Consider the following 12,919-nt stretch of genomic DNA (forward strand, 5'->3'; position numbering starts at 1 on the left):
TAAAGGCCTTTTTGGTATTGCTATAATTTTGGTATGTTGTTCCTGCTATGTCTTTTGCATCAAACGAACATGCTGGGCTAAAGTGGTTGATAGAAGTTAAAGCCCTAACAGTACACATGCAAAATTGCAGAGTGGCTCAGCATTGAAATCTGCAGAAGTATTCTGCTGACTCATGAGTGCCCAACCTTTCTTGGCCTCATTCCACATGACTAGGAGGAGTGGATTATTACCACCAGCAGTCTAGATTCTGTACTTAAGCATTCACTGCTACAGTTGTCCAGATCAATAGAGAAGTCTGCACAGGAGTAAATCCAGGTCTGCTCTTTGTTTCTTCCATTTGTAGCTCAATGTTTAGCACCAGGGACTTCATACATTTTCTCACTGACAGTACTTTGTTGCACTTAAGGTTTCATTACCAGATCCTGCAATGGGTAATACAGTTTCAGTCAGGAATGAGACTCCCTATATGTGGTACTACTCCTCATCATCCTCAGGGGTAAGCTGGTTTGATATATTTAACACCTCATGTTCCATAAAATGTCACTTTCTTGCTCATTTCTGCAACTTAATGCAAAATCCTTTTTTATAGGAAGCCACAAGTTAGTATAAAATACAACTGTTACAAATGTATAAAGATATAAGTATAAATGAAAGCACTTTCATTTCTTTAAAAAAGTAATGTAGTTGTGTTTGTCATGTTTTTAATGTAGCTTTATGTCACTGTGGTATCTTTCATCTCTGGTGTCTAGCCTCTAAAGCTAATGTCTAATCCAATGTGCAGAACTTATCAACAATTCCTGGAAATATTTACTTGTAGTTATTGCTGCACATCATACTGAAAGCAAAAGTTCACATACTGTTTCCATTTACATACATGGAATATTAATAATAGTTCAATAATTTCCTTGACAAACAAATAAACTCATGTATTTGATTAGATTATCTTTATACTTGTATCTACTTTTCTGACAATTATGAAGTATTATGTAAAAATGTATGTAGTTGACTAAAGTGCTCACAAACCTTCAAGCACTCCTATAGATATTACATTTAAAATACATTCATATAACTTAGTAACTGTCATTAACAATGTATATAGTAATATGTTACACTACATCTAGATTATCTAGATTACACATTTGTTACTTTATTCAAACAGTATAGAAACACCAGTATAGAAACAGGGTTACATTGTACTGTGAACTGCTGTTGATTCAACTAATCTTTAATTTTGCTTCTTAGAGCTTTAAACCTCTCTGCAGTAGATCCCATCAAGAGTATGGAGTGCAGAGGGCAATCCATTGCTACATCTATTTCAGATACTGGAATCACAACTGGAATACATTTACATATGAGTTCAACACACATAAAGGCGACCCTACTTTTACTTTAAGAGAAAGCCCTGATCGTGCTTATATTCAGCTATTTTGCAGCACTGAAGGAAATGTTCCAAATTGTCCAAACTACGGTAAGAACTTGCAAAAAATAAAAATCCCAGCACATTTTAATAAAATAAGTTGTTATAACTTCACCACAAAAAAGAAACCAAAGATATTAAATTAACTTAAAAATTATTTGTTTTAAAAAGTCAGTACTTTTTAGTACAATTATTTTATATATTTGAAAATCTTTCAGTGAATGTTCATTTATTTAGATATATGTAATGCTGTCGGAATTATATATGAGAAAGCATCGGAGTCAGGTGTCATGTTTACTTTCCATAGTAAAGACAGATACAATAAGATACACGAAAAGGAATGTAGTCTCTTAATATGAAGAAAGGTGTGCAATGTCATTGCAAGTCAAGGCATTGCAAGTCAAGAGTGCATGCGTTCAGTGCTTCACTCATTTAAGTTCAATGTGCAGCACTGGGTTGTAGAACCTGTGGGCTTAAATGCTGCAAACATTTATGTGCACAAATGTGAGTCATGTGAAAAGGGAGTGTCAATATGAGAGGGATAATGAGCGAGGGGTGTGTGTGTGTGTGTGTGGGAGTGACAAGGGGCTGTTACATTCCACACAGCAACGCCTTTTGTTTTGATTTTATTACCTGGTTTTTCTCTTTGTGCTTTTATTTTGAAATACCTATTTGTGTCTGTCTTCACGTTCCTGTATCTTGTGTCCCCCACGTTGTGTATTGATTTGTGTCTCGTTTATCCTCGTTTTGCTTGTCTATTTAAACCCTGTGATTCTCCAGCCATGTTGTTGGTCATTGCATGTAGCTAGTGGGGCTTTTCGATCTTGTGAGACATTTGAATCATCACACGCCACAGTGACATTTATTTGGCAACCAGGGCCTAAATCCACAACGTTTTCTTAACAGAAACATAAGTAATGTGTTTTTTTTTTAATGAAAAATTACAAGAAATATTCCCCCATTGCATATTGTGTCCCTAAATAAATGTTAGTCACGAAAACACATAATTTAGCAAAGAACAGGGCTGATTTAATGATGTCATTAAGATGTATTTTTCATTACGATGCACTGTGTAACGCTGCATGCGCTGCGGAGCGAGGGGACGGACACAAACGCTGAGAAGAGCGAGATTTATTACAGGGCATTCCGTAATCGTCGTCAGAAAAACAATCAGGGGTCATGAAGGGAGGGCAGTCCGAATAACAAAGATACACAGGCATGACGAAAACAGGGAAACGCGAACAAGGCAGGGAAACACAGAGCACATGAATAACAGGCAAACAGCAATCCAATATGGAACATATCACGAATAACCGACGACATAGGAGACTCAGGGACTATAAATACACAGAACTTAAACAAGGAACAGGTGATAATAATGACGACAGGGGTGTGGCAGACAATAAGAAATATAGAGACAAACGAGCAGGGCGGGATGAACGGGCAAGGAACACAGACATGAGGGAACCCGCAGTGACAGCTAGGAGAGGGGGGCGTAGCCCTACGTGACAGTGCCCCTCCTCAAAGCGTGCCACTCCGGGGCACGCAAGGGCAGACAGGACAAGGAATCAGACTAGGACAGGACAGGTACCCACGGTACACGGCGAGGGACAGGGACAGCGGACGCGGGACAGACTGGAGGAACAGATCAGGGGAAAGCAGGGCATGGAGACTGGGCCACGGCAGGGACAGGGGAACCAGAGACTGGCCAGGAGCTGGGCCGGGGCATGCCATTACAGGCAGGGACAGGGCGAGGCACGGGAGCAGGACTGGACGGGACAGGACCGGGAGTAGACACAGGAGTGGGGCCAGGGAACAGGGCAGAGGCAAAGACAGAGGCAAAGACTGCTTGAACGACCAAGACTGGGACAGGAACAAAGTGGGTCACGACTTGGGGAACTGACACGGGGACAGGGACAGAGATAACACCACAGGACACAGACACAGGAACGGGCACAAGGATATGAACAGGCACACACACATGAACCGGGACCAACACAAAACCAGGGACGAAACATGGGAGCAAGGGGAACACGGGCAATGAAACAGGACTACCAAGGGGAGGAGCAAAACCATCATTGAGTCCAGGCCCACACATGGGCAGCACAGTCTCAGGGGAAACAGGCGTGGTCTGCCGACGGACAGCGGGAACAGGCGGGGCCTGCCGACGGGCAGCGGGAACAGGAACCGGCGCGGTCTGCCGATGGGCAGCGGGAACAGGAACCGGCGTGGTCTGCTGTCGGGCAACGGGAACAGGAACCGGCGGGATCTGCCAACGAGCAGCGGGAACAGGAACCGGCGGGATCTGCCGACGGGCAGCAGGACCAGGCGGGGCCTGCTGACGGGCAGCAGGAACAGGAGACGACCCCCTTTGTGTCGCGGGAACAGGTCGCTGAGGTGAGGAGATGCGCTCGGGGAGTGGAGCCGCCAAGCCGACGTCTTCGGGGGACGGAGCCGCCATACTGACGTCTTCGGGGGGCGGAGCTGCCATACTGACGACATCGGGGGACGGAGCCGCCAAGCCAACAGGAGGCGGGACCACCGGGCTGACGTCCACGGGAAGTGGGACCACCGAGCTGACGTCATCGGGGGGCGTGACCGTCATACTGACATCATCAGGGGGCGTGACCGCCATACTGACATCATCGGGGGTCCGAGCCGGCCACTCTTGGGGTGAGTGGCCACTACTCCCCCCCCAAAAAATTCTTGGGCGTCTCTAGAGGAGAGGCTGGCAAGATCACTGGCGATGACCTCATGCGTTGTGGCAGTGGGGCTCTGAATCGGGGGCATGGTCCTCCTCCTTCCCCGGTCTGGTCTGTGCCTGGAAGAACATATAGACACAACTGCCTCTCACTGGCTTTGTTGTGACTCCGCCTTGTTGGAGGCACCGGGAGTTCACAATGGCTCTTGAAAGCCAACCGAGAGGCAAGCCAACACTCATCTGCACATTCATTCCGCCTGCCCGAATCTCGCGCTACAGGTTGCTCCTCCCTGTAGCGTTTATCGAGTCGGGCAGACACATAGCGCTTATCAGGGAGCTCGTCGCTAAAGCTAGAAACCGAAAGTGATTTCGCTTTGTTCTTACAGCGATGAGACTCCCCTGTACCCACAGCGCAAGGGGAATTCCTGTCTCTGGTTTGCTCGCGCTGTAATACCGGAGAGTCGAACCGTATTAAACCAGCCAACATCTCATTACAGCGATTGAACTTACCAGAGTCTTGCTCTCTCGCTGTGTCCTTGTTTGGTCGGTTATTCTGTAACGCTGCATGCGCTGCATGCGGAGCGAGGGGACGGACACAAACGCTGAGAAGAGCGAGATTTATTACAGGGCATTCCGTAATCGTCGTCAGAAAAGCAATCAGGTGTCATAACGGGAGGGCAGTCCGAATAACAAAGATACACAGGCATGACGAAAACAGGGAAACGCGAACAAGGCAGGGAAACACAGAGCACACGAATAACAGGCAAACAGCAATCCAATATGGAACATACCACGAATAACCGACAACGACATAGGAGACTCAGGGACTATAAATACACAGAACTTAAACAAGGAACAGGTGATAACAATGACGACAGGGGCGTGGCAGACAATAGGAGGCGATGAACGGGCAAGGAACACAGACACAAGGGAACCCGGAGTGACAGCTAGGAGAGGGGGGCGTAGCCCTACGTTACACATTGTTAGTCAATGGATTGATATAGCTGGCATTATTCATTTTACATTGCAAGGTAGGGAAATACTTGTGTAATCCTTAATTTTTTAAACATTACAAGTAATCAGTTGTAATCAGTAAACATTCTGATCTCAGACCAGCTGCTTGAACTTAAGTGCGGACTAAAACGCGAAAAGATTCTAAATGTAGCGAAACTGCGTGACATAACGAAACCCATTTTTAGAACAGTCACGTGACTTTCTCCTTTTGATACGAGGTCGAAACAGTGTTTCGGAACACCTCGATTCAAATGAATTGATTCAGTTTGATTCTGCGTTTCGAGTTTGACATCCAGAGCCGGCCCTGACCAATGTGGTGCCCTAGGCGAGATTTTGGTTGGTGCCCCCTGCATCATCAATCATTGGGTTGATAGTGTCACTATTAAAGAAACAAATAAAAAGCAAATGACTTAAATATTACCATATAACAAGCAATAAATATAAAGGTGTTGCACAAAAAATATTTAAAAACTATTTTACATAACGATTCTAATTGGATAATATGATTGGTTGATAAAACTGCCAATCTATAATAAAAGCTTTCAATGTAAAAGGCAAGCGTATGCGACAGATAAACAGAAGTTCCTGGGGGAGGGCCTTTCTTTCTACCTAGAAACAACGGTGTGAAATATTCTGATTGGTTGATTTTTTATTTCAGCACTAAGTTTTTTTTTCCAGCACAAGCACGAAAAGTGGATTTGAAAGCCGATTTATAGGAAAAATACAAATTATTGGTGAAGCGTTATTAACATATATTACATATAATAGATAAAGCATCCTTTTTAAGATCAATTAACCTTCAGAGAAGGCGTTGGAAGTCCCTGACGCTTCGCCAATGGTATAGTGTTAATTCACCACATATTACCATTATACTACCTGTTTTTTGCCGCCTTTCCTCCTCCACATTTCTTATTTTTCTACCCTGGGCACCAGAGGACTTCTGCCTTTTTGACGTCTTTTCGAGGAGATGTCACTCACTCTGTGGTGTCTTTTTCCCCAGAGAGAAACAGTAACGAGGTGCGCAGAGTGCGCGAGGGAGGACGGGTTGGCGCGCGGGTGATAGGTGTCGTGTTTTGTTATTATAAGAATTATTAATTTGACTATTATAAAAAATGAAATTATGATTGTGTACTTTGCTTGTTTTCACATTTATTAATTGTTCATTTGTAAAAAAAAAAAAAAAAAAAAAAAAACGCATGCACGCGAGCGCCCCCCTGGACAGACGGCGCCCCTAGCATTTGCCTATGTCGCCTAATGGAAGGGCCGGCCCTGTTGACATCAATACATGTAGCATCTTGTTTTTTGTTGTAGCATCTGCTTTAGTGATATCTTTCTAGTTGTATTGTTTGTGTCTTGTGCAGTTACCTCTCTGTTGTTCTGTTCTATTCTAGTCCTCATTACCTGGTTTGTTCCTTGCTTGTTTTAATCCTGTCACCTTTTGATTTGTTGTATATATATACACATATACACACACACAGGCCAACAGACCATATACTTTAAAAGGACTAAAAAGTATACCAATTTAATACTTTTTTTTTAACTAAATTTTGATTAATAGTATCATAGTACACTTGAATACACTTCTTTTTGCTAAGGGGTTCCATGCTGTAGTGCAGGGGTCGGCAACCTATGGCACGCGTGCCACCGTTGGCACGCCAAGGCATAATCACGTGACACGCTGGACCAGCATCAGCAAAAAAAATTAATAATAAAAAATCTCAGACAGAGAGCATGATCCTCAAATCGAAATCGCTCATCAACGCTCTGCACTCAGCTCCACCCACAGACCCATGTTTAAATTTGTTTAATTTTTGGGTGGGACAAATCTACCTGTTTCTGATATTGGGTGGCCAACTGTGCCATTGAAATAGCCGATTTGTGCTCTGTTTGCTTATTAAGTCAATATGATAGTTAATATATATATATATATATATATATATATATATATATATATATATATATATATATATATATATATATATATATAGATGTAAATCTCCCGAACTTAAGCTTAATACTTTTTAATGGCCTTAATTTTGGCCAACTGAACTTACTACCTTTTAATACTTTTACAACCCCGCGGACACCCTGACTTGGCGATCGATTGCGATATAATACTTAATTTGTGTCCATTTACACCTCCCCTCCGCTAACAATTTACACTCGCCACAACCCCCCCCCACATCCCCCCGTGAACAATTTAAAACTTGCCCCCCCAGCTCCAATTTTATTTGTTGAAAGTGGCACACTCATTGACTAGACACTCATTGACCGACCCCTGCTGTAGTGTTTTCTTTTAAGTGTTAATTAGTTCATGATTAGTGTTTGGTTTTGTCCAAGTTCTATGTTTCTGTGCTCCTTGTAGTTTTTTGAGTTTTGTAAGTGCCTGTTTTCTAGTTGCTCCGTTTTCTATTTTCTGTTGTCCATATTAGCTCTGGTGTCGTGTACGTTTTTCATGTCTGGTTATCCATTACTGTTTAATACTATTGTTTCCTGTTAGCTGTGTTTGTCCCTTGTTTGGTTGGGTTAGGATTTTGAGATTTAGTCTTTTTGTGTATTTTATTAACAAACCTGTGGATCTCCTGCACTTGTGTCTGGCCCACTCAGCCTCTGTGTGACAGGGGGCATGGGAGTTGGGGTCCCCTTCCTCACTGGGCCTGGTTTACCATAAAATACATTTATTTAAATCTACTTGCAATGCTGGGTGCACTGGGAAAGAGCAGTAGATAATGGTGGCAGAGACGTGTCTTTACTGTCCATACACCACAAAAAGTCCAGTGTTGAATCAAATCCCACAGAGTTACTTTTAACACTTTTCGAGGGTTTATATAGCTCCACACTCTTCAGAGTTTATTAAACAGTTAGACACTTGGTGAGTTACTCTGTTAACTTTCAAAATGGAGTTAAAGTAACACTGGGATTTTAAAAATAGCTTTTTTATTAATTCTCTAAATTGTTAGCTATTAACAATATTAAAATGTTAATTAGAATTTATTCCCATACATTTTTTGCTTATTTTTCTCTTGAGGTCCTTCAAAACTAAAACATTGTGAAAAGATATAATGTACAAAATTTCATCTCTACTACTGTGTGCACTTTGAATATTAAAACCATTGTAGAAATTAAGCTGAGATGTGACCAGCAATGGTAAAAAAAAAAGGATGCGATCAGTCACATTGAAATTGTAGGATTTAATGAATCATGTGCACTAATGCAAAACCTGTGATATAAACCAAATAAAGGATACAATAACTAGAAGTCAACTGGTACATAGACAAAACATGTACATAGACAAATGACTCTCAGGTGTTGGATTCCCTAATGAGCCATGCCCACCTGAGGGAGAAACATAAAGTCCATGGGAAGCTCATTGCAGAGTGAACTACTGTACCTGTAAAATATACACACACATACACATGACCTTGCTTAATAATACTACATATACCTTGACACAGTGGTTTAAGCTATCAAAATCACATTATTATCCATTTACAGCTGGTAACATTTTCAGAAATTGCCATTCACCAATTTCGTTTTCCCCCTTCCACCATAAACTGTTCCACACTGTTCCATTCTGGAGCAAAATAACTGCCACACCATTTAAAACTGGAACTAGACCCAAGTGTATAAATACAGACATTGGTCTTAGTTTGAAGACCAGTATTGTTTTGATAATTATGCATTGCTTTTAATCCTTGTTGTCAAATTATGGAGAGCTAGCTAGCTATTGCTACCAGCTTGCTAACTTTAGCAAAAAGTAGTATACTTAAAGTTCATTTTATTAAGTATACTTCAGTATAAGTATAGCAAGTATACTACAGACCATATACTTGTGTACTAGAAAGTATACCAATTTAATACTTTTTCGGACGAAACATAAACATTTCTAGTTTATAAAAGTATACTTTAAAGTTCATTTTAAGTTTTCAAAAGTACACTTTATAGTATAAAACTAGAATACTCATCTATATGCTTTCAATGTACTTGGTATATCCCTCTCATATGCTTAAAGTATACCACTTATCAATATACTGCCATTGTGCTAGTTATATACTTCAAGTCTATTTTTATTGTATACTTTAAGTATGGTTATTTCACTAGTTTAGGCTACTTTAATTTTGCTTGGCATATTACTTGTAGCTTACTATTTATGTACTTGAAATATACTCCTTAAAATATTCTGTATGTACACAAGAGTGTGATGCATTTACAAAATCACAAGACAGAATGGTGAAAACACCTTTGATATATTTTCAAACATTTCACACATTTCAAAAACAAATACATATGCAGAGGTGGGTAGAGTATTAAACAATTTTACTCAAGTAAAAGTACTTTTACTTGAACCAAATTTTACTCAAGTAAAAGTAAAAGTATGCATCCAAAAATTTACTTGAGTTAAAGTAAAAAAGTACTTTGATTATAAGCTACTCAGTTAGTGAGTAAATGCAGAGTACTGTCTCATGTCAGTAAATTACATTACAAGAGTGTGATGCATTTAAAAATCACAAGACAGAATGTTGAAAACACGTTCAATATATTTTCAAACATTTCACACTTTTCAAAAACAAATACATATGCAGAGATGGGTAGAGTATTAAACAATTTAACTCAAGTAAAAGTACTTTTACTTGAACCAAATTTTACTCAAGTAAAAGTATGCATCCAAAAATGTACTTGAGTTAAAGTAAAAAAGTACTTTGATTATAAGCTACTCAATTAGTGAGTAAATGCAGAGTACTGTCTCATGTCAGTTAATTACATTTACATTACATTACAGCAGTGGTTCCCAAACTTTTTCTGCCGTGCCCCCCCTTTAGTAGAATATTTTTGCGCCCAATATTTTGTTGAGCGGGGGGGGGCGAGTGTAAGTTGTTGGGGGGGTGGCGAGTGTATGACGCGATAGAGATCGATTGCCAGTAGTTGGCGAATTTAAACACTACACCCCTGATGTGCACATGTTTTACTTCCAAGCTCCGCGCCCCCCCTGCAATAGCTCCCCCTACTTTGGGAGCCACTGCATTACAGTAAAAACAATGACAATGATAACAAAAAGAATGTATTATAAACAGTGCTTGGAACGTTACTTTAAAAAAAGTAATTAGTTATAGTTACTCACCACTTGCTCAAAAAAGTAACTGAGTTAGTAACTGAATTACTCTATAATAAAAGTAACTCGTTACCAGGGAAAGTAACTATTTGCATTACAGTTAAACAGTCAGTTGAAATGAGTAGCTCAGAAAGATGTTTAACTTTTGATATTTATTGCACATCAACAGACCAGTGCAGAATAAAATCCTTTAAAATCCCAAATCTTTGTAAAAAAAAAAAAAAAAAAGCAAAAGTAAACAGTTACACTATATAAAGTGCATTTACATCTATCAAATTAAATTAAATTATCTCAACCTGAGACAACTGGTTTGTTCACAACAGATGTAAACTTAACAAAACTATTCTTAGTTAAAAACTCTATTCTTAATTAAATAAATCAAATACCCAGTCTGGTATACATTCAGGAACTTCATGTATTTTCTTAAATAATGTTTATATCGCCACCTTGAAAATGCTAATTTTTCTTCGGCTTGCTCCTGACTCTCCATTTCTGTCTCTTCTCTGTTTGTGTCGTGTGTCACTGGCGTGCTTCGGCACACGTGTAAAAACACTGACTCTGAAAAATGACGCAATTGTCAAATGGGGTAAAAAAAAGTGTTTACGTTTGCTGGAGCGAAAGTAAATTCCTATAGGATGAAGTGCCATCTCTTCCTCCCTAAAGAGGGTGAAATATTGGCCTTCAAAAATTCACCTTTGAACTTGAAGAAACACATCAATGTAAGTTATAAATATAACGCACAGAAGACACACTAGCTTTAGCTGTTAGTAATCACTAGTTGGTTTTTTTTTTAGCTAACTAAGGTTAGCTAGCTAACCTAATTATGTTCATGTGCTGTAGTATTCACTTAACATTAGCTGGCAATCATAAAGGCGATGTCACGCTGAGTTGTGTTTTTAGTAACAGTAAGCCATGCCTCTTTCCATGCTGACTAATCATGTGCCCATTTTTATAGTGTAGTGTTTTTATAGGGTAAGGCCATTTATTGTGGGTAAACTCAGGGCAGTAGGCTCACCATTAGAATCAGACGGATGGATTTTACGTCCAAATTACACCTCTTTTTCTCAGCTAAATTAAGGCGAACTTGTACTTCTGCGTCAAACCTACGACGTAGCGGGACATAGGTTATCTGTTTTTTGTGTACGAAGTGTTGCCCAGTCTTTCAGCAGGCGTGGTAGGAACACAGTGGCAACAGAAGATGTGTGTGATGTTGGAAATGCTGAGCCCTCTCCTTCAAGGTAATGGAGAACATCATAGTAGATGCTTGTTACAGCAACCCATAGATCTCACCACAACCTTTCAATCCTGGAATATGGTAAAATTGAAAGACCTTGTATTAAAAAAAACAAAACAACTTACACTCAACTTCTGAAACTTCCACTGAAAGTCTTAAACGTACTCAAGTTCATTCATGAGCACATGCTCAGAAAAGCACTAGTTCCCATTAAGGTTAAGAAAAGGTTTTACAAAATGTTTCAAAACTCACTTGAACATTACCTAGACTTTATCGTGCCTGCCCATAGTGCAATGTCTGGTAATGTGTGGCACAAATTAATCTGGCTCACGTGCATTATGGGAGTTTAGGACACAGAAGATGTAATTGTTGCACGAAGATGCAACAATTACTTCGGCACTACCACTGGCTTAACAGGGTCTCCATAATGACGGTAGTAGTCCTCCATTCCAGAAAGACAAACAGCTTTGCTATGAGTGTGCAAAAGCTGAAGCAAGGGAGACAAGTCAGAGAGTGTGGGTTAATGCACACACAGATTTCTGGAACCGACACCAGTACGTATACCCGGCTTAATTTTCTCTCTTCTGATGCACTTGTCAAGTGCCTTCCTCTTAGCTGCACCAGTGGAGAAGTCAATCTTGTGAGCCTCCTCTGCTTGAACCTTGTCAACATTAGCAGGCATCATCCAGTAGGCTGGAACATCAGTGACCGTTTTGGTCACCCGTATCCGCACTGCTACTTTAATTTTAAACAGGAGAGCCCCAGTGTGTGTACAGGACACTGCGATGCCAGCCATGCATGTGCAGTGTGCGCAGTCCACCTGGCCACTAGAACTGATAATCACCCATGGTTTGAGTGGAGGTTAAACTTGTCACGGTTAGCGATATCGCGTTTACCATTGACACGGTCCATTTATTCTTGGATCCGTGTCCTAAAATATGGCAGCCACTACCCAGCATGCAGAGCATCGTGACGTAGATTCCCATTTTCTATTCACCACTCATCCAACATGTGAAACCCACTGAGAGGATAGTAAAAGTGTGGCCGGAAGGGACAGATGCTGTGCTTCAGGACCAGTTCAAAAACACAGATAGGAGTATGTTCACTGACACAGACTTGGATCAGTATGCCTCATCTCTGTCTTTACAGCTTGAAAGACTTGAGCATTTGTGCTGGATACTCTGAAATCTTATGCCCACGGGAATGCTATTTGCTACCTTTTTTTGTCTTGTCTTGCTGCAGCACATTTTCATTTGGGCATCTGCTACCTGTTTGTTGTTGCCATAAAGGCAATCCCCGGCATCGACTTGAGATCGCGGTGCGCGATTTCAAAATAAGAGCGGCGATTGAAAACAAAGATTCCTAAAAAAAAAAAAACTTTTCAAAAATAGATAGGCCAGAAATAGATAGCCCGCGGGCCGCTATTTGAGTATGGAGGCTCTA

At 40.7% G+C, this 12,919-nt stretch overlaps 1 protein-coding gene across 5 annotated transcripts in view; it reads left to right on the forward strand.

Annotated features, from left to right (window-relative positions):
- Positions 1-252: 252 nt before the first annotated feature.
- LOC143481929 (uncharacterized) overlaps positions 253-12,919 on the forward strand; it is a 30,179-nt gene continuing 17,512 nt past the window's right edge. For all 5 annotated transcript variants that reach the window (XR_013122106.1, XR_013122107.1, XR_013122108.1 and 2 more), the window contains exons 1-3: positions 253-315; positions 407-496; positions 1,243-1,468. Coding sequence is in view for 2 of the 5 variants with exons in the window: in XM_076980117.1 (XP_076836232.1) it covers positions 428-496; positions 1,243-1,468 (295 nt within the window). In the remaining 3 variants the exon portion in view is untranslated. The remainder of the gene's footprint in view (positions 316-406; positions 497-1,242; positions 1,469-12,919) is intronic.

The sequence above is a fragment of the Brachyhypopomus gauderio genome, chromosome 18 (genome assembly GCF_052324685.1).
Source record: "Brachyhypopomus gauderio isolate BG-103 chromosome 18, BGAUD_0.2, whole genome shotgun sequence".
In the NCBI taxonomy this organism is placed as follows: domain Eukaryota; kingdom Metazoa; phylum Chordata; class Actinopteri; order Gymnotiformes; family Hypopomidae; genus Brachyhypopomus; species Brachyhypopomus gauderio.